The 20,577-nt window shown below is 58.0% G+C and overlaps 9 protein-coding genes across 9 annotated transcripts; 6 read left to right on the top strand and 3 right to left on the bottom strand.

The window, feature by feature from the left end:
- Positions 1-9: 9 nt before the first annotated feature.
- PHYSODRAFT_509390 (hypothetical protein) lies at positions 10-1,335 on the top strand (the record flags this gene model as incomplete). The annotated part of the gene is made up of 1 exon (XM_009531000.1): positions 10-1,335. The coding sequence occupies one exon, from the start codon at positions 10-12 to the stop codon at positions 1,333-1,335; it is 1,326 nt and encodes a 441-aa protein (XP_009529295.1).
- An 86-nt stretch (positions 1,336-1,421) lies between these two features.
- Positions 1,422-2,552, bottom strand: PHYSODRAFT_505882 (hypothetical protein; the record flags this gene model as incomplete). The annotated part of the gene is made up of 1 exon (XM_009530999.1): positions 1,422-2,552. The coding sequence occupies one exon, from the start codon at positions 2,550-2,552 to the stop codon at positions 1,422-1,424; it is 1,131 nt and encodes a 376-aa protein (XP_009529294.1).
- A 515-nt stretch (positions 2,553-3,067) lies between these two features.
- On the top strand, positions 3,068-4,210 carry PHYSODRAFT_507289 (hypothetical protein; the record flags this gene model as incomplete). The annotated part of the gene is made up of 1 exon (XM_009530998.1): positions 3,068-4,210. One exon carries the CDS (start codon positions 3,068-3,070, stop codon positions 4,208-4,210), a length of 1,143 nt encoding a protein of 380 aa, XP_009529293.1.
- Positions 4,211-5,421: 1,211 nt separating this feature from the next.
- PHYSODRAFT_346620 (hypothetical protein) lies at positions 5,422-8,495 on the top strand (the record flags this gene model as incomplete). The annotated part of the gene is made up of 1 exon (XM_009530997.1): positions 5,422-8,495. The coding sequence occupies one exon, from the start codon at positions 5,422-5,424 to the stop codon at positions 8,314-8,316; it is 2,895 nt and encodes a 964-aa protein (XP_009529292.1). The 3' UTR covers positions 8,317-8,495.
- A 1,303-nt stretch (positions 8,496-9,798) lies between these two features.
- PHYSODRAFT_507890 (hypothetical protein) lies at positions 9,799-12,327 on the top strand (the record flags this gene model as incomplete). Its single annotated transcript, XM_009530996.1, has 1 exon — positions 9,799-12,327. The coding sequence occupies one exon, from the start codon at positions 9,799-9,801 to the stop codon at positions 12,325-12,327; it is 2,529 nt and encodes an 842-aa protein (XP_009529291.1).
- Positions 12,328-13,065: 738 nt separating this feature from the next.
- Positions 13,066-13,434, top strand: PHYSODRAFT_333781 (hypothetical protein; the record flags this gene model as incomplete). Its single annotated transcript, XM_009530995.1, has 1 exon — positions 13,066-13,434. The coding sequence occupies one exon, from the start codon at positions 13,066-13,068 to the stop codon at positions 13,432-13,434; it is 369 nt and encodes a 122-aa protein (XP_009529290.1).
- Positions 13,435-14,634: 1,200 nt separating this feature from the next.
- Positions 14,635-18,000, top strand: PHYSODRAFT_561309 (hypothetical protein; the record flags this gene model as incomplete). Its single annotated transcript, XM_009530994.1, has 3 exons — positions 14,635-17,621; positions 17,692-17,813; positions 17,878-18,000. Exons 1-3 carry the CDS (start codon positions 14,663-14,665, stop codon positions 17,998-18,000), a joined length of 3,204 nt encoding a protein of 1,067 aa, XP_009529289.1. The 5' UTR covers positions 14,635-14,662.
- Positions 18,001-18,093: 93 nt separating this feature from the next.
- Positions 18,094-19,703, bottom strand: PHYSODRAFT_333779 (hypothetical protein; the record flags this gene model as incomplete). The annotated part of the gene is made up of 3 exons (XM_009530993.1): positions 18,094-18,590; positions 18,666-19,541; positions 19,610-19,703. 3 exons carry the CDS (start codon positions 19,701-19,703, stop codon positions 18,094-18,096), a joined length of 1,467 nt encoding a protein of 488 aa, XP_009529288.1.
- Positions 19,704-19,845: 142 nt separating this feature from the next.
- On the bottom strand, positions 19,846-20,539 carry PHYSODRAFT_286337 (hypothetical protein). Its single transcript, XM_009530992.1, has one exon. It carries the CDS (start codon positions 20,482-20,484, stop codon positions 20,023-20,025), a length of 462 nt encoding a protein of 153 aa, XP_009529287.1. The 5' UTR covers positions 20,485-20,539; the 3' UTR covers positions 19,846-20,022.
- Between the last annotated feature and the right edge of the window lie 38 nt (positions 20,540-20,577).

Below are 20,577 nucleotides of genomic sequence, written 5' to 3'. Positions count from 1 at the left end.
ATGGTGACAATGCGTGGCGGGACAACGACGGCACTCGGCGCTCTCTCGGGCTTAGGGTCAAGTTCCACTTCAACGTCGCGAGGTGCACGAATCTCCCAGCTTGTGGTTTCTCTCAAGACATCCGCAGCGACCGCACAGCGTCCGCTACTGGAGCTTCTCGGCGAAAGGACGAAGAGCGCGACGGCGATTACGACGTTTTGGATCTCCAATCAATTGCTCATCGTCAATGCATCGATCGAGCTGGTGCGCACGCTGGAGCTGGAGCACGGTTCGTCGATCGCAGAAATTCGCGAGGAGCAGATCCTGACAATGGGCAACTTCAACGTTGAGCGTGCGGACGTGATATCCGGTGTGGACGCTGTGGCGGACGCGAACGTCCTCACGTGGAGTGTCGGGAAGATTGGCGCAAAGGCTGTCTGGGCAAAGGGGTTTGTGGGAGTGAACGTGACGGTGGCAACGATCGACACTGGTGTCCGCGTCTCACACGAGGCGTTGCGAGAGAATTATCGAGGCGACTACGGCTGGTTCGACCCGGAAAGTAAAAGTGCGGTGCCTTACGATTCGTCGGGCCACGGGACTCACGTAATGGGGTTGATAGCTGGGGCAGAAGGCATCGGAGTAGCCCCCGGAGCAAAATGGATCGCTTGTCGAGGATGCAGGAGCGCATCAACTTGCCTCGAATCGAGCTTGTTAGCTTGCGCCCAATTCGTGCTATGCCCCACGGATTCGAAGGGAGGGAAAGCGGACTGTAGTAAAGCGCCACACGTTGTGAACAATAGTTGGGGCGTCATTCGTGGCAGTACTGCAACACTTACCGCGGTTATCGCAGCGTGGCAAGCTGCCGGGATTATTCCAGTTTTCTCGATCGGCAACTCAGGCTCGTCGAAAACTTGCGGGACGGTGGTCTCACCCGGGGATATGGCAAATGTCATTGGCGTAGGTGCGACCAACTATAATGACATGCTACTCCCCGAGAGCTCCACGGGTCCTTCTGTCGATGGACGTATCAAACCCGATATCGTAGCGCCAGGGGTGAGGATTTATTCCGCTTGGTGGACTCGAGACAATGTCTACACAATCACCTCAGGAACGAGTGTGGCTTCACCTCACGTCACAGGGGCAGCCGCATTGTTACTCAGCGCGAAACCCGAGCTAACTTACGAGAAAGTTTGGACTGCACTAGCGACTACAGCGACAAGGGATGAAGATCTCGAAAGCAACGCTGCACTGCACGCATCTTGTGGAAACATCTCGAGCTCTACGCACCCGAATAACATTTTTGGCTTCGGGCGACTCAATATCCAGCTAGCACTCGCTCAAGTAGAAAACGATTAAAGGAACTATGTTTCTCCACGATGTTGGTCTTCTTACGTACTGCTGCTTGTGTTAGTGATCGATACCGAGCTCTAGCGCATACGCACCTATGGCTTGAAATTATCGAGCGTGTTGTAGCCCTCGTCACCCTTGGCTGGGTCCCAGAAGAACTCGTAGTCCATTAGCGGGGTGAGTGGCCAGTCGTTCTTGAAGCGCTCGACAAGGTCGGGGTTCGCCATGAACATGCGAGCAAAGCCCACAAGGTCGGCCGATCCACTTCGCAGGACGCCTTCCGCGATGTCTCTCGAGTAACCCTTGTTGGCGATGACAATGCCCTTGAAGGCTGTCTTGGCGTCGAAGGTGGTGAGTGGGCGGCATTTTCCGTGGTAGTGGGCATCGGCGCCAATACCCTCTGAACCGTCGAGGATGGCCAAATACGCAAAGCCGTGCTCTGAAAGACGTTTGTACACGTACGTGAACATCTCGACGTTGTCGGAGCTGCCCATACCACCGTACGGACTGTTCGGAGCTGTGCGCACACCGATACGGTCGGCCGGATAGACCGCCTTCACCGCCTCGATGACGTCGTTCAAGAATCGGTAGCGGTTCTCGAACGAGCCGCCGTACATGTCGGTGCGCAGGTTCGTGCAGGATTGGAGGAACTGGTCGATCAGATAGCCCCCAGCGGCATGTACCTCGATGCCATCGAAGCCTGCCTCCTTGGCTCGCTGAGCGCACTGGCGCCACTGGTCCACCACATCGGGAATCTCGTTGAGTGCCAGCGCACGGGCTCGCTCATATCCCACGTGCTCTCCATTCGCGTTTCGGGTCCTACCGCTCTCGTACAACGTGGCGGAGGACGAGACTACCTCATTGTTCGTGTGGAAAGAGGGGTGTGACTGGCGCCCCATGTGCCAAAGCTGGACGAAGATCTTGCCTCCTTTCTTGTGCACTCGGTTGACCACCTCTTTCCACCCCTGAACTTGCTCGTCCGTGTAGAGCGCTGGCGATCCGTACCATCCGAAAGCTTGTTCGGAGATGGCACAGGCTTCGGTGACAATGAGTCCAGCCCCGGCGCGCTGCTCGTAGTAGGCAGCGTTGCGCTCCAGAGGTGCGTGGGTTTTGATGTCGCAGCGAGCGCGGGTAACGGGGCCGTACACGATCCGATTCTTGAGCTCAAGCCCTTCACCCAGACGCAGCGGCGTGAAGAGCGCGTAGTCAGCAGTATTGGCGACCATGGTCTTGGTTTGGAAGTGAAGAATGCTCGGTTACTGGTTAATTGCAAAGTGATTGCCTCGCACCGACGATAATGAGGCCAATTCTCGCAGCCCAGAAGAATGCCGAGATTGCCAAGAAAATGACGTATACAAGACGTTTGCGTCAGATTCACGACCATGACGATGTCGAGGCAAGGCACTTCAATGGCTGTCACTGCTACTGTTAAACGCAACTCGCCGAGGCGTGGCGTCGCCAACGAGAACAGCAGACGAAGTCTTTCTAAACTAGCCGATTGCGTCAGCAGGGTGCAAGTGTAGCCATCCGCCTGTGGAAACTTATTTCAGTACAGTTTTGTTTGTATCACTTTTACGTAAGCTGATTACGCAAAAAATGTACTGAAATAGGTTGCCATCATCATGGTTGCGCTTGGATCGACGAGCATAACCTTTTGTGCTGGAGGCTCGCCTCTAAGTTCTCACATTGGAATTCCCTTCCTAGCTACAATATCCCAAGCAACTCATCGCTCCCCGGTACCATGGCTCATACCGAAAACTACAAACTCTTCACGCCGCTTCAGATGGGCGACGATCTCGTGCTCAAGAACCGCGTCGTGTTTGGCCCCGCCACTCGAGCCCGCATCAACCCTGTGAGCCACGCCCCTGGTGAAATGAGCGCCATCTACTACGAGCAGCGAGCTGGAGCTGGCCTCGTCATCTCGGAGGGCTGCGCCATCTCCGAGCAAGGCTTCGGATGGTACGGATCACCGGGACTCTACACCGCCGAGCAGGCCGCGGGGTGGAAAGAGATCGTTGACCGCGTCCACCAGAAGGGAGGCAAGATCTTCGTGCAGCTTTGGCACATGGGGCGACAGTCGCACCCTTCGTTCCACGCTGACAATGAGGTGGTTTCAGCTTCTGCTACAGTGCTCGAAGGTGGCAACACTCGCAACGCTGACGGTGAACGCACATGCTTCGAGAGAGCTCGAGCGCTGGCGCTCGACGAGATCCCGCATGTGGTGGAGCAGTACCGACAGTGCGCCGAGTTGGCCAAGAAAGTGGGCTTCGACGGAGCCGAGGTGCACGCTGGAAGCGGTTACTTGATCGACCAGTTCCTTCAATCGTGCACGAACCAGCGCACCGACGAGTACGGCGGCTCGTTCGAGAACCGCTACCGCCTACTCAACGAAATCGTGGAGGCGGTGAAGACGGTGTACCCGGCCAACCGCATCGGTGTGCGAGCGTCTCCCTCCAGCAAGTATGGCAGCATGGGCAGCGCTGACAACGCGGAGCTGTTCACGTACGTGTTCCAGCGCTTGTCGGAGCATGGCCTGGGGTACTTGGCGATCCTGGACGGCTTTGGCTTTGGCTACTCGGACAAGAGCCGCGTGATGACTGCGCTCGACGCGAAGATCCACTTCAAGGGGATAGTGATGGCCAATTGCAGCTACACGCGGGACACTGCCGAGGGGGTAATCCACAGCGGCGCGGCCGACCTGGTAAGCTTCGTGCGTGGGTTCATGTCGAACCCCGACCTGGTCGAGCGGTTCCGGAACGACTGGCCGCTGAACGACGAGCTGGCCTACGAGTTGTACTGGGACCCCGCGAAGGGCAAGGAGGGCTACATCACTCCACCGGCGTACAAGCCCTGTCCGCTTAAGAAGCTCTTGCCTGGCTTTTGAGCTTGCGTAGAGCAGAAGGCTGGCAACACCGGAAGGTGACTGCAAGCAGGAGTATGATTCGAATGCATGCCAAGTGTTTGTACTTGCTTCAGAAATCGAGTTAAGTAATGGATGTGTGACTAACAGCGGGTTGTGAGTTGCTGGCATGTGAATGCGCTCTGCCGCGTCGAACGTGGCAGACAAGTGGTGCTTGGCGTTGGCGTGGCGTGCCATTTGTCCGTGCCTACTGCTGCTTGACCGTGAGTACTGGTGAGTTTAGCATCGCTTGCTGTGTGTAGCAAGCAATTTGGCGGAGGAATCGTACGGTTCCAGCTCACACCCAAATTTACAGCAAGCAAGTGCTGGAAAGTGTTCAATCGAGGAAGACAGGAACCACTCTGCACAATGAAACTGCGGTACACTGCGGCAAGCCCAAACCACGAACACACCACCGGGACTCGTTGATTCGCGCGCAGGGGCCGTGACGAGCCGCATCATTCCCTCCACGGGCGGTATGGCCAATCTAGTGGCAAGAGCAGTTAACATTTACGTTCAGCGAGTGGACGCTGACGCCTTCATGCACGCAAACGAATGGCGTCTTGGCCGCCGGCTTCGCAGAGGCGAATAATTTGCCGGCCCCAGCACAGGAGCTCGCCAATGTGCGGACACCTCGGTCGTGCTGGCTTCAAGTGCGGAGCTGTCCGTGGCGAGGCTGTCCACGGGAAAAGCTCATTCGTTGCCACATCCTTTGCTGTGCCCGGCCCCGGTCCGCCCCACGCACGGAATCTGCGATACCCGGCGGCGGCAAAATTAACCGTACGTGGATCAAACTCAAACTTGGCGCCAGCTGGGGCGAGGAACCCGCTAAGTAAATTATTCTCCGGCTGCCTTTGTTGGCGTCTCGTGCCGCGGGGTTAAATTAACAGAGAGAGCTGCCGGTGCCTCTGGCCCAGCTGGGCCCGAGCCTGCACCGGCAGGACCATCGACCGCTGTGCGGACACCTCGCGGTCAGTTGCTGATCGTCACAAAAACTGTTAAAAAGCGGCGCTGGAGATGGGACGCGCGTGTGATTGGCCAGCTCGAAAGCGGATCTTTTGGCTCAGAGGGAGAGAGCCCGCCTGCGTACTTCAGCTCGGCTCGGCTCGGCTCGAGCGGATCCCCAGTCTCACTTCTCGATTCGCCGGATCCCCCTTACACTACCAGACCCAGACGAACCCCAAGGAGCGAGCAGCATGTCGGAGCACAGCCCGCTGCTCGCCAACGGCGACGAGCACTCGTACAGCGGCGTGAGCAACGACGACCGGTTCTACATGGGCGTGGACAAGCGCTCGCTGCTGGACACGGGCGAGGCCGGCCTGAGCACCGTGGAGGCCTCGCGCCGCCTCAAGATCTTCGGCCCGAACGAGCTCTCGACCAAGGAGAAGAGCCCGTGGGTCAAGCTGGCCGAGCAGTTCTGGGGCCCTATGCCCATCATGATCTGGCTGGCCATCCTCGTGGAGGCCATCACCAAGGACTGGCCCGACTTCTTCGTGCTGCTCTTCCTGCAGCTGCTCAACGGCGTCGTGGGCTGGTACGAGGAGCTCAAGGCCGGCAACGCCGTGGCCGCGCTCAAGGCCAGCCTCAAGCCCGAGGCCCAGGTCATCCGCGACGGCGTGCACCAGACCATCAACGCCGCGCTGCTCGTGCCGGGCGACCGCGTCACGCTGTCGGCCGGCTCGGCCGTGCCCGCGGACTGCGACCTGTGCGAGGGCAACCCCGTGCAGATCGACCAGGCCGCGCTCACCGGCGAGTCCTTCCCGGTGACTATGGCCACGGGCGACAACGCCAAGATGGGCTCCACGGTCGTGCGCGGCGAGGTGGAGGCCGTGGTGTCGGCCACCGGCGGCCAGACCTTCTTCGGCAAGACGGCCAGCCTCATTTCGTCCGTGGACGAGGTGAGCCACTTCCAGAAGATCCTCATCCGCATTACCATGTTCCTCATGGCCATCTCGTTCGTGCTCGTGGGCTTCTGCCTCGGCTACCTCATCTACAACGGCGAGGACTTCCTCGAGGCCATCGCCTTCTGCGTCGTGCTGCTCGTGGCCTCCATCCCCATCGCCATGCAGGTGGTGTGCACGTCCACCATGGCCCTCGGCTCCCGCAAGCTCGCCGAGGAGAAGGTCATCGTCACCCAGCTGCAGTCCATCGAGACGCTCTCGGGCATGAACATGCTGTGCTCGGACAAGACCGGCACGCTCACGCGCAACAAGATGGAACTGCAGGACGACCTGCCTATCTTCCACCCGACGGCCACCCGCGAGGAGGTGCTGGTTACCGCTGCGCTCGCCGCCAAGTGGAAGGAGCCGCCTAAGGACGCTCTGGACACGCTCGTGCTGAACGCCATCGACTTGCGCCCGCTCGACCAGTACACGATGATGGACCACATGCCGTTTGACCCCTCGGTGAAGCGCACGGAGTCGACGATCCGCGGTCCGGACGGCAACGTGTTCAAGGTGACTAAGGGTGCCCCGCAAATCATCCTGGCACTGGCCCACAACGTCACGGAGATCCAGGAGGATGTGGAGGCCAAGGTGCTCGACCTGGCCAAGCGCGGCATCCGCTCGCTGGCTGTGGCTCGCACTTCCGAGGAGGCCGATGGCGGCTGGGTGTTCCTGGGCATCATGACGTTCCTGGACCCCCCGCGTCACGACACGAAGCGCACGATTGAGCTGGCCCACGAGAACGGTATTGGCGTCAAGATGATCACCGGTGACCAGGCCGCTATCGCTGTGGAGACCTGCCGCATGCTCGGAATGGGCACGACCATTCTGGGCACGGACGTGCTTCCTACGGCCAACGTGCAGGACGGTCTTTCGTCGACTCTGGGCTCGGACTACGGTGCCATCGTGGAGAGCGCTGATGGTTTCGCTCAGGTGTTCCCGGAGCACAAGTTCCTGATCGTCGAGGTGCTGCGTCAGCGCGGATGGGTGTGCGGTATGACCGGCGACGGTGTGAACGACGCACCTGCGCTCAAGAAGGCCGACGTCGGCATTGCCGTCGAGGGGTCCACTGACGCTGCCCGCGCTGCCGCTGACATTGTGCTCACGCAGCCCGGTCTGTCCGTCATTATCAACGCCATCACGCTGTCGCGCAAGATCTTCCAGCGCATGCGCAACTACGTGACGTACCGCATTGCCTGCACGATTCAGCTGCTCATGTTTTTCTTCATCTCGGTGCTGCTGTTCCACCCGGACAGCTGCCGCTTCCAGCACTTCATCCCCCACGTCGGCGACTGCCCGTACAACAGCAATGAGAGCACGGAGGCCGTGGACCCGTACTTCAAGCTTCCGGTCATCGCTCTGGTGCTGATCACGATCCTGAACGACGGCACGATCATCTCGATCGCCTACGACAACGTGGTGCCCTCCAAGCGCCCGGAGACCTGGAACCTGCCGCGCATCTACTGGGTGGCGACGACGCTCGGCCTGATTGCCGTTGCCAGCTCGCTGCTGCTGCTCTTCTGGGGTCTCGACTCGTGGAACAAGAACGGTGTGCTCGCCTACTTCGGCCTGGGCGACCTGCCGTACGACCAGGTGATGATGATGATGTACCTGAAGATCTCGCTGTCGGACTTCATGACGGTGTTCACGGCTCGTACCGAGGGTCTGTTCTTCACGCGCGCCCCTGGCCGTCTTCTTGCGGTGGCTGCTTGCTTCGCCACGGTTGTGTCCACGCTCCTGGCTGTCTTCTGGCCGTTCACGGAGATGGAGGCCATCTCGTTCAACCTCGCCGTGTTCGTCTGGATCTACTGCCTCGCGTGGTTCTTCATCCAGGACCTGGGCAAGGTGCTGCTCGTCTTCCTGCTGGAGCACATCGACCACATGAACGTATTCGAGCGCAAGGTCAGCAGCAAGAAGTACGTCAAGCAGGAGGCTCAGCGCCAGAACCGCATCCGCATGGGCTCGACTCTGCTCAACAACGACTCGTTCATGCGCGGCTCGTTCGTTGCCGGCCGTGCGGTTGGCGGCTCGTTCGTGGAGCGCAGCATGACACTGGAGCAGGCCATGGACCGCCTCGTGCGCCTTGAGGCTGAGATGAAGGCCATCCGCGCTGTCATCCAGAACGCCTCGGGCACTGGTAAGCTCTAAATGGCTCCGCAAGGAGTTGTGTGACTGCAACACGGCGACACATAGCGCCGGCAGGTTGGACCCTATCAGGTCGGTCTGTTCATAGTGAGTGACTGCCCGTATGCATTTGCAGGTTGGAGGTAGAACAAGCCGCAGAGATAGATGATGAGTTGTGCGTCAAATGCAAGCTTGCTACTTTCATTTTTCGAGTCGTTTCATTCCTTGTTTCTTTTATCCTTTTCTATACCGGTACACGTACTTGCAGGGCTGTTTCGCGTTTGTGCGATGTTGTTGCCTTGGGCTGCAGCGTGGTCAACGTAGACGAGTGGTGGCAACTATGTAGCAAAACGTATCTTCAAGGGCCGGCAACAGGATGAAGCCGGCACCAGCCAACCTTGTCGGCCCTGGATACCGTCGCCCAGCACACCAAGCCGACGAATACCCGCCAGCGATTACGTGGACGAGTGTGTACCAGTGAAGCCGAGGGCCCCCGCAGCGAGCACTTGCCCGCAAAGGCAGCCGGGAGCATGCCTGGGATCTTTTACGTCTACAGACGCAAATGTGACGTGACAACCGGCTGTCTGTGGACGAGCGGAGGTCCCCACCACCAAATCCGTTGTCGACGCGTTTTTTTACGGTGCGAGCTTCGTTTCTGGCGCTGCCGGCAAAATGTCCCTCCACGTAGAGTCCACGTTGGCGCCGACCGCTGAGGCAATTGGCTGACGGCGTGCCGGCGGCAACATGTACGACACTCGGAAATCTCGCCATCATGCATTGCACACTGGCAGCCGCTGCAGATTTCGCCCAGCCCAACACTTACCGGTACTTCCTCGCAAGACGCATTTGCTGTCCCATTCCTTTGATCACGTAATTTTAAATACGACGCTTGTTTATCACAGTGGACCTTCGTGGACGAACTTCTCAAAACTGCGAGCGCGCTTGACATCCAAACTTCAGAACGTTTTCCAAGTCGCACGTACTCGAGCGCTCGAGCTGCCACACCTTGGCCTCCCTCCATTCGTTCTGCTGCAGCCAACTCCAGTAGACAGCAGCCGCACCAGTGGGGAGGGATGACTCTCCTCGTTTGCATTCTCGAGCGTCGCCGAACGTCCATCGGCGGGAACGCTGCATACATGTACTCGGCGCAAGTGCCTGCAACGGAGGTATGAAATGGTGATGGGCATCAACATCCAAACCGTTCGCTAAACATAGCCGCGGTCTCCGCTATCCTCGCCGCCACTCGATTGGCCGCTAAATCGTCCAGAACACGCTCTTATTCGCTGAAAATGGCTCGGACACACCTGCCTTGTCCTGCTCACTCGCCAAGTCGACGTCTGGAGCTCAAGCAAGCCAAGCGCGTCGAGCCTCGAGCCCTGGGCCTCCGCCATGGAGCCGCTGAACGACGACGAGCGGCAGCTGCTGCTGTCCCCGCATCGCCTGCGCTCCCCGCGCCGCGGCGCGCCCGCTCCCACCCCCACGCACACGCACGCGCCCTCGTCTCACATGGTGTTCGAGCCGCCGCCGCTGCGTCGCGACGCGGGCGGCAACTCGCTGCACTTCACGCAGCAGCCGACGACGCAGTCGCCCGCGCACCACGACGCGCTGCCGGTCACGGATCCTCACGCCGCGTCCCCGCGCTGCTACTCGCCGTACGGGGCCACGCGCGTGTCCATGGAGTCGTGGGGCTCGCACAGGGACACCAGCGACCCGCTCAACGGCTGGGAGCGCGGCGTGACGGACGCGCTGCAGGCCGCGCCCTGTGTAGCCATCGCCGTGCTGGTGAACCTCATGATCTGCGTCCCGTTCGGGCTGTCCTTCTTCCCCGTCGAGTGGAACGACATCCCCGTGCCGCACGCGCTGGGCATTCAGATGTTCCTACTGTCGTCCACGATCTGCCAGTTCACGTTCGTGTGGCTCAGCAACTTCGACGGCGCGATCTGTCAGATGATGGTGGAGAACGTGCCGTTCATGCACACCATTTCCATCGCGATTATCCAAGAATTGGGCCCCAAGAACCCGAGCGTGCTGCCCACGATCCTGGTGACCTACGCGCTCTCGTCGGTGGTGTGCGGCGCGCTGTTCTACGTGTTGGGACACTGGAAGCTCGGCAACATCGTGTACCTCTTCCCCAAGCACATTATCGTCGGCGCTGTTGGTGGTATTGGCGCGTTCGTGCTGCAGAGCGGCATTGAGAACGCTACGGGCCATGCCTTTGACTGGTCGTGGGGCGGCGTCAAGGGACTCTTCGATGAGGAGATCGTGTGGCTCTGGGTCAGCTCCGCCTTGCTGGCGCTCACGCTGTGGGTGCTTGCGCGCCACATCAAGTCGCCGCTGTTTCCTCCGCTCTTCTTCGTGTCGATTCCACCGCTGTTTTACGTGGTGCTACTGCTGCTCGGTATCTCGGCGGACACTGCGCGTGAGCATGGCTGGTTCTTCAACCGCGCACCGGACGTCGCCTTCTACTCGCTGTGGGAACAGTATGACTTCTCACTCGTGGCCTGGCACGTTATCCCCAAGCAGTTCGGCACGATCGTTGGCCTCACGTTCTTCTCGCTCATGCACGTGCCGATTAACATCCCGTCGCTCAGTCTCACTACGGACAAGGAGGTGGATATCAACGACGAGCTCGTTGCACATGGTATCTCCAACACCCTTAGCGGAGTCTGTGGAACTGTGCAAAACTACCTGTGCTACTCTACATCGGCGCTTTATTACAAATGTGGAGGCGGCGGTCGTCGCAGTGGCTTCGTAATCGGATTCATCATGGGGTTCTTCTTCTTTGTTGGGCCCAACGCTGTGTCCTACATCCCGCGTTGCATGGCAGGCTGCGTGATGATGCACCTTGGCTGGGACTTGCTTCGTGAAGCACTCATTGACACGTACGACCAGTTGGATGCCTTGGAGCTTGGCACGGTGTGGGCTATCGCTGGAACGATGACGTTCTGGGGCATGAACCAGGGCCTGGCCGTCGGAGCGTTGCTGGCCTGCATGACTTTCGTGATGCAGAGTGCTCGCACACCGACGAACGCTCCGATCCGTGGCAGCATGAGTGCCGCCACTCTTCGCAGTCATGCTTGGCGCACGACTGATGAACTCGATGTGCTGGACCGCGAGTGCCGCAACATCCACGTGGTGCAGTTGAAGGGCCACCTATTCTTCGGCAACATCAACCAGCTCAGCGATTACGTGCGTGAGCTCTTTGAGGAGGGCGCGGATTGCACGAGTAGCCGAATCGAGTCGCCGCTTGAAAGCGTGCTGAGTGAAGACGTCCGTCCGCGACCGGATATCCGCTGGCTTGTGCTCGACTTCACGCTGGTTGTGGGATTGGATTCCTCCGCTGCAGACCGATTGACCAAGATCAAGTACGCGTGCGATGCGCATAGTTGCAAGATTGTGTTCGCCGCTGTACCCCCTGCATACGTGAAGTTCACGGAGCACTTGATCGAGCTCTTCGGCGACAACCGCATGCTCCACATCGCGTCGGATCTGGATGGCGCGCTTGAATGGTGCGAGAACGACATCCTGGGCAAGAACGTTTCTGCCAAGAGCGGGTCTCCTGCGAGCACTTGCGCCGCTGACGAGGACGAGTTCACGCACTTGCGTAACCTGCGACGATTTATGCCGGATCAACCTCTTGCAGTGCAGCAGCGTCTCCTGGACTACTTCCACATCCAAGAAATTGAAAAGGACGAAGTCGTGTGGAGACAAGGTGACACCCCTGACCGCGCGCTGCTGCTTGTCGATGGAGCTCTCACCGCCGTGGTCGAGGAAGAGGCTGGTACAACTGAAGAAGTCTCTGTTGGCTCAGTCGTGGGTGAGATGTGCTTTCTGACGGGTGAGAAACGGAAAACATCTCTCATCGCGACAAAGCGCAGCGTGGTGTACGTCTTGGACCGCAAAAGCTTTGCCGAAATGCTAGAAAAGGACTGCTACCTGGCCTTCCTCTTCCAGGGCATCTCGCTACGCTACACATCCTACCGATTACAGTACGTGGGCAACCGCATCTGGGAAACCAAGTGTCTCCCGATCTAAGCGAAACTTGTATCGTATAATATATCGGGTTGACTATCTCTTGACGATAGGTTGCGACTCGCCAAGAACACTTTACTTCAATCTACAAATGTGGCCCAGAAGAGGCATCAGACTTCAATTGTCCCGGAAACGAGAAGAACCGATGTCACTGGCATTGCCAGCACCCCCTCTACCCGATGAGTTGTGGGTAGCGTGCCTGGTGGTCGATGACGGCAGCGTGAAGTTTGCAACCACCAGGGAGGGTGCCACAGGCGCCGATCTGAAAGCTGCCATCGCGACTGTGTTTAACTTCAAGTTCCTTCTTTCCAGACTCAAGCTCTACAGCACCTTTGACCCCTCCGACCGCACATGACAAGAGCAAGTTCGAAGCGGGAACATCCCGGTGGTTACCGACCCGTGGCTCCCTGCAGCAGAGCTGGAGTACGCTCTGAGCAATCAGATTATTCTTTGCAGACCAAGAAGAAGCTTTCAAGACCCTGTATCGTGCCCACCTCACATGCTTCTCAGGCTCTCGCGAGTGGGGGAATCCTTATACGTGGAGTATCCCGCTGGTCGATAATGCGTCCGGTCTCGGGAAGACAGCGTTTGTCGAGAACTATATCAACCAGTGCCGACAGAAGTGGTCCGACGAAAGGCTCCGAGAAGGATTCCGGGCAGAGTTGTGTCAGTGCCACACAGTGTTCTTACGCTCGCCCAAACGAAGGGTAGACGATGGGACTGTTAGTGAAGAGATTGTCAATGGCGCACTGGCAGAAGCTCGACTGCGGAAGTGAGTGGAGTCTACTATCGGCGTCATTCCCTGACTCGGCCCTTTCATTCGTGAAGAGCCTTGTCAGCATGTTCGGACCCCTGTACATCGTCATCAGGGAAATCGGCGAGTGGTTCAATTCCCCAGATGATGACATGAAATCGCGGGACTGTTTCATTAAGTTTTGCCGCAACGTATTGCTTCCGTGGCTTCACGTACAAGGCCTATATTTCGTGGTGGAGGGATCTGCTTCGTTCCTGCGATATGTCTACAGCCCCTCGAGTGAGGTGGACGAGAAGTTGTTGCCATCGGGTCACTTCTGGATCTGCGTCTTCTTCAGTCTGAACAGATCACAGTGATCCAAGCAGGGGAGCAGACGCTGAAAGATCGATGGAGACTGGAATCCCAGGAGAAATTGACACAAGCAGCAATGCTTTTATATCGGAGGTCGTCAGGCCACCCACATACATTGATGGAACTTTTGGAACGTCACGAAAAATACCAGTCATTTCTGGATGCCAAGGAGCCTGGAATGAACCAAATGGAGCGGCGGAGTCTCCTTCGAGAACTTTGCACATATCAAGATCTGCTTCGAGAATGGCTGGTGGAAGGTAAGCGCGTCAACCTCCCGATGAAATTTACGGGCACCGAGGAGCTAGTGCCATTCGAGCAAATTGCATTTCGATGTCTTCTTGCGTGGGAGGGACCTCTCGACAAATCAAGAGTCTACGCGCTGCCTGACGTCAAGCCTGTCATTGCCGCGATGATATATCCGCTTCATGACTTCATTGAGTACTTGGCTTTTAGTAAGAAGATCTTGGCGCTACCCGAGGACGCATTGGAGAAGCCAACGAAGATCAAGCGATTTCTTGGATTATCTGGGAAAGTGGAGCGCGGTAAGAATCCAGCAGTAACCAAAGCTATCGACGAGCTTGCTGAAGATTTTTCTCTGCGCGCATCGTAAGTTTGATGTCACCTTTAACATCTACAAGAAAGAATGTGTCATCCACGATACGGTTCATTCAATTGCCTATCTTTAATCCTTCTTTCGAGAAGGAATCGGTTGAGCCCAATACAGCCCATCGACAGATATCCGAGGGTCGCTCTTAATTTTGGTGCTTCTAAGACAACTTGGTCGCTGCAAGTGCAAACAAAATGTAATAGTTTGTTCAAGCGGGAAATTTCCACAAGGCACCATGATGGTAACTTTTTGGCATCGTCTTGGGCAGTTGAATGGTATCAGCTTCTTTGAAGCTCAATCTCCTGTAACTTGGGATCTGCGGCCTGACCTGCGCTCCGCAGAGGGGCAAACTCTTTTCCATTCAAAATGGCCGGTCTACACGTAGCCCGGGATGCATTCAACCGGGCTCACAGTTTCCTCAAGGCATTTTCTCGTTTGCATGGCCGACCACACCTAGAAGGCATTGCGCAGAGCTATCCTGGTTCATAAGCACATGGTGAGCCCTTAGATAATTTGACTTGGTTTCACTATATCGCCCACATGGCTTCACCCACCGGACCATCACTCCTCACTCAAAATCGCGCGGGAATCAACAAACACACCACCGCCCAAGACCAAGCCAACTGATGGAGCTGGTGCAGCTACTGGAGGGCAGCCTGTCGGCCGCCACGGACGTGCGCGCGCAGAGCGAAGCGCGGCTGACGGAGCTGCTGCGCACGCCTGGCTTCGCGCTGCAGCTGGGCGAGTTCCTCTTCTCGGCGGAGGCGTCCGAGGCGCAGCGGCAGCTGTCGGCGCTGCTGCTCAAGAAGCTCGTGACGTCCTACTGGGTGGCCAGCGAGGAGGAGGAGAGCGCGGTGGGAGCCCCCTACGTGGTGCCCGAGCAGGAGAAGGCGCAGGTCAAGCAGGCGCTCGTGCTGGCGCTGCAGCAGCGGCTCGAGCTCTTCGCCGGCAGCAAGCTGCAGACGGCGCTGTGCCTGATCCTCACGGCCATCTTCGAGCGCGACTGGCCCGACCAGTGGGCCGAGATCCTGCCGGCCGTCATGGCCATGATCTCGGGCCAGGACAAGCTGCGCATCGACTTCGCCGTGCGCTTCCTGTCCCTCGCGGGCGGCCACTTCTCGAGCGACAACTGCTGCGAGCTCGTGGCCTCTGTGTTCCCGCACCTGCGGCGCGTGTTCGTGCTGACCGCCGAGTTCCCGGCGGGCACGCGCTCGCGCATCGCGCGCATCGTGCAGAGCAGCCTGCTCATGGTGGGCATGGAGGCGCAGGTGGGCAACGCCACGGCGCTGCAGTTGCTGCACGAGAACACGACCCAGTGGATCGCACTCTTCCTGGAGCAGCTGACCGCGCCCGCGCAGAGCGTCAAGGACTACTCGATCAAGATCCAGATCCTGACGACGCTCGCGAGCTTCGTGCGCGAGTGGCCCAAGGAGATGACGGACCTCATGCCCCAGATCATGCCCCAGGTCTACGGCCTCATGGTGAACGACGCCGAGGCCTACGAGCGCGAGGTCGTGCTGAGCGCCTCGGAGGAGGAGGAGGGCTACGACAGCGACGGAGAGGGCGCGCTCATTGGCCGAAGCGCCATGATCGTCGCTGCCTTCGAGTTTGTGCGTGGCGCCATCCAGGCACCGACCAAGAAGACCCGCCAGCTAATTGTCGGCGGTCTAGCCGACTTTGTCTTCGTCATGATCGGGTACATGCAGATCACGGTGAGCCAGATGGAGTCCTGGCAGGAGGACCCCAACAAGTACGTCGCGGACGAGGACGACGAGAGCCTCGCGTTCAACGTGCGCAACGCGGCCACAGACCTCCTCACGGAGCTGGAGGCTGTGCTGGGACGCAAGGCGGTGGTGGCTGCGCTTGATGCGGCCCAGCGACGCCTCAAGGCTGAGAACCCGAACAACTGGCGTCTGCAGGAAGCGGCTCTGCTGGTCGTGGGATGCCTGGCCACGTCGACGCTTGATGCCATCAGCAAGAATGCCACGGACATCTCCCAGCTGCTGGATCTGTCGGCTTTCCTGCAGACGCTGTTCAAGGTGATGAACGCGGGTAGCCAGGAGATCTACCTGCGCGCGAGAGCGCTGTGGTGCGCTAGCCGCCTGGCGAAGGGTATGAACCAGGAGATGCTGGATGCCTTCCTTCAAGTAGCGATTTCGGGTCTGGAGCAGGGCCAGGTCCTGCCCGTTCGCATGTATGCTTGCCGTGCTATTGGCGCCATCATTCGCAACGATACGGGCAAGGCGCGTCTCCAGGAAGCCAACGCCGTTATCATTGACCGCCTGACGAGTCTTGCGGAGCAGTCTACGCACGAGACGCTTCACATCGCCCTCGAGACGCTCGTCGTCGTCCTCCAGGAATCGGAAGTCCTTGCGCTTGAATCGGCCCAGCGTGTTGTGGCGTGCTTCTTGCACCACTGGGGCCAAAACCTGAACGACCCCCTGATTTCCGAGTTGATTGACGGTGCGTTTGGCGCTCTGCTTCAGCTGGACAACGCTGCGATTACGGCCAAGCTTCACGAGCAGGTCTTGCCTGTTGTTCGCTCGATGCTCATCCAGAGTATGTCGGACCTGGAGGGTGCTGGAAATGGCATCTACACCGCTGGCAGCGCGCTGACTATTTTGAAGACTTTGCTGCGTCACTCCTTCGCTTCAAGTGGCACCTTGTCGAGCGGCGGCGCGGACCCAGCGACCCAGCAGCTCGGTGCTCAGGTTGTTCAGCAGACGTTCGAGCCTCTTGTTACGGTGCTTGGTGCTGTCGAAGACGAGAAGGTGCTCAACGCCGGCTCGGAATGCTTGAAGTGGTTTGTGATGTTTGCGGTCGACCCGCTGGCGGCATACACCACGGCTGCTGGCAGCAACGGTATCGACACGACCCTGTCGGTCTCCGCTAAGTTGCTGTCGCCTGCCGTGTCCGATGCGAGCGCTACCTGCGTTGGCGGTTTGATTACCCAGATTTTGCTGAAGTTGGGTCCTAGCCTGCCTACGGCCACCGTGCAATCAATCCTGAGCGCTGTCTGCGCTCGTCTTGCGGCGACGGAGCTCCCGTCGCTCGTGCAGTCTCTGTGCATGGTGTTTGCTCGTCTTGTTCACTCGCATGGCCCGGAAATTCTGAACGTGTTGGAGCAACTTCCTCCTCCGCCTGCATCGGCTGGCCAGGCTCAGGCCCCGAACATGCTGACTTTTGTGTTCCGCACTTGGATCGAGAAGCAGCAGGACTTCTACGGACTGTACTGCATCAAGGTGACCATGAGTGCTCTGCTGAAGGTTGTCGAGTGGAATGACCCTCGGATCAATGCCATCACTGTGACTGGAAGTGCTGTGGACTCGGAGAACGCTGGTGCTTCTGGCTCGAATGGCATCCAGACGCGGTCGAAGGCCCGAAGCACTCCTGCGAGCGGCAAGACCCAGTACACAACGGTGCACTTTTTGACCAAGTTTGTTGTCATTCTTGCCAAGACGATGTCCAACTTGGCGGAGGACGAAGAGGAGTGGGAATCATCGGACGATGACTCGTCGGACGGCGAGGGTGATGACGAGGTTGTTTCCGGTGCTGGCGCGACGTCCTCGGTGTTCGCCCCTGCGGGTGAGTGTTTACGATTTGCGCGGGTTGTTTGGATTGAAAACTCTACTAACACATTGTTTTGTACTTGCAGAGGACTATGAACTTCTGTCGGACCGCTTGGATGCCGACGGTGGTACCGCAGTCAACGATGGCGAAGAGCCCGAGGAAGAGTTCGAGGCGTACTTCGACCCTCTCAACGAGGTTGACCTGAAGGTAAGCATTTGGATATTGCGTAGCTTGTTGATCAGGCTTGTAACTCGGTTCGTTTCATGTACAGGGAGCTATTCCTCAGGCGCTGCAAAATATTACGGCCAACGCTAGTGTCCTTCAGGCCATCATGCCCGAGCTGACGGCCGCGGATAAAGAAGCACTTGCGGCTGTGTCGGTGCTTTCGTCGTAGACCGGAGACTTGCCAACCTCGTTCCTCCTGTGCTGTGGTGTGCAACACCCTGTTAACGAAAATTTAACACTGTTTCTGAATTGTTAACATTATCTATGAGTTCGCTTTGCGTTTTGGTTTCTCAGGTGAAGGTGCGCCAACTTGGTCCCAGCGGATGAGCCTCAATCTTCGAGTAAGGATTAACACTGCGCCGAGCTCTTTTCCATCGGGGTCTAATCGAATCTCTTCCAGCAAGTACTTTAGTCTATGCAACTTCATCATGGATACGTTGAAGTCAAGAGTGGCGAGCAAGTCAAGCGCCCAAAGTGCCTGCTGTCCAATCTCCGTGGGTGTGAAGTCTACAACAGCTAGCGAGGCAATGGATACGGCTTGTCCCGACGCATCGACGGGAGGTGGCGGCGGGGCTTTCTTGGATTGCATCAGAAGGCTCATCCACTCGGCAGACTCTGGCAATTTCTGAAGCTTCGCCAGCCGATCTGCTTCATCTTTCTCATCGGCCTTCTTCTGACGCTGCATTTCACGAGCTTTGAACAGCAAGCGAATGGAGCCTTCGATGCCTCCAGTTTGACCGACAAGTTTCGCGTTTCGCTCTGAAGATGACACGATCGCAGACAACGAAACAGTGAGCGAAGATATCCACGCAAGGTGTCTTGAAAGAAGCTTACCTTCGATCGCTACGAAAGAGATAAAGCGACACACGTGGACGTACAAGCTCAGGTACTTGTCGACGTCGAACCGGTTCAGCGTTTCCGTGACCAGCGTGACGACAGCAAACGTATCCAGCTCTGCGAACAATGCAAGACGCTCGAGCTCTACTGGATCACTCGTCTTATTATTTTCCTGGTCACCGGGTCGATCTCCTGGAGCCGTTTGCTGTGCTGTACGTGTCGGAGATTGGGACGGCGAGTACTGGCGAGCCTGGACGTCTGCGAGCAGTGAACAGATCCGTCGGACTCCTGCGAGCTGCACAATGGCACTCTCGTGGTTTTCCTTCATCATCTCAACAACGATAGGCACATTGCTGATCACGATTCGTCGGACTGCGTTATCGCCGCCGTAAACAGCGGAGAAGATGGCCTTGACGTCATTTTTCACGAAGTCATCCAGCGGATTTTCGAGTACTGCCTGGTTCAGCACTGCAGGCCCGCCAGATTCTTCGAGCTGCTTCTTCCCGTCTTGGCAGAACATCATGAGACGCAGACAGCGAATGCTCGTTCGGAGCACTGCAATCCTGAAGCGCGGGACTTCGTCTGGTGGGACGACAACAAACCTCGGAAAGGGTTTGTTTTTGCGCCATGGAGAATCGTACCACCGCTTGAAGGTGTCGATGTCGGGCGAGAGCTCCAGTTGCCGATAGTTGCGCACAGCATGCAGCAAGGCCTCTGTCACCGCTGGGTTCTCTGACAGCAGCTCCACTTCGGTCGAAGCCTCTTCAAACACGCGCTTGTCTGTGATGACAACGTCCATCGAGATCTCCTCGAGAGGATTCTCGCGGTTGGTGCCTTCACCAAGCTCAGCAGCATGAAGGAAGTACTGCACCGCTACAGCAGGCAGCAACGAGGGGTTAAATGGAGCGACATTCGTCGTGCAACCAACAAAAATGCCGTACCAGCTAGGACCGGCTCCAGGAACATTGGATAGTGCTGCACGATCAACACGTGGGTGTGGATCTCGCCGCGCAGCTCAGACACCGCGCCTCCCATGTCTTCTTGGCCAGTTTGAAGGCACCGCGACCGCTGGCAAAATAAAGAGACGCTTCCTCCCAAAAGTATCAAGGCAATTTATTTATTCTCATGCTCCAGCCATCTCTGCATTCCTGCAGCGTCGACGGCAGAACCACGAGTTCTTTTTCTATGCTTTTTGAGTCGTGCAGCAAGGCAATCAATGCTCCCATACGAGCAACACAAACGCAGCTCCACTCTTGTGCCACGTGTCGCTCTTCTGGAGCTTGCCGAGTCGAGTTCGAGTTGGGGGGGGGGGGGAAATCAGGTCCACAGACCAAGTGCCAGCCCAGCGTTAAGCTTAGGCCTCGTCCTTGTGGGAGTACTGCTTCTTGCCGCGCAGCTGCATCTCGCCAATCATCTCGAGGTTCTTCTGCACGGCGTCGGCTGCCCGCTTCTGGAACTTCCAGGCGCCGCCCTGCTTGACCACGACGTCCGACCACGTGACGACCATGACGGGCGTGCACTTCCAGAAGACGGTCGTGTGCGACGTGACCGTGGCGTGCTCGGCGTCCGAGAGCTCGACCACGTGGCCGCTGGGCAGGTGGCGCGTGTCGGCCAGGAACTTGAGGCTCACGAGCTCCTGCAGCGCCGCCTCGATCTCGCTCGTGCCCGTGCAGTTGCCGCCCACGAGCTCCTCGAAGAAGGTCGCGTCCTCCGTGAAGAGCGCCAGCAGCGTCTTGACCGACTTGTCGCCCTCCTCCAGCGAGTACGAGAGCGCGAACTTGTTCACGAGGTTGATGATCGCCGCCACGTCAGCCATGATCTCTGCTATCAGTCTGTGTGTCTTTGGTCTTGATCTGGTTGGTAGCTTCAAGTCCGATCTGGAAATGAGGGGGATTGGGTGTTGTGTCGT

Source organism: Phytophthora sojae (assembly GCF_000149755.1).
Source record: "Phytophthora sojae unplaced genomic scaffold PHYSOscaffold_5, whole genome shotgun sequence".
Lineage (NCBI taxonomy): Eukaryota > Oomycota > Peronosporomycetes > Peronosporales > Peronosporaceae > Phytophthora > Phytophthora sojae.
This window is presented reverse-complemented; position numbering and strand designations above follow the sequence as displayed.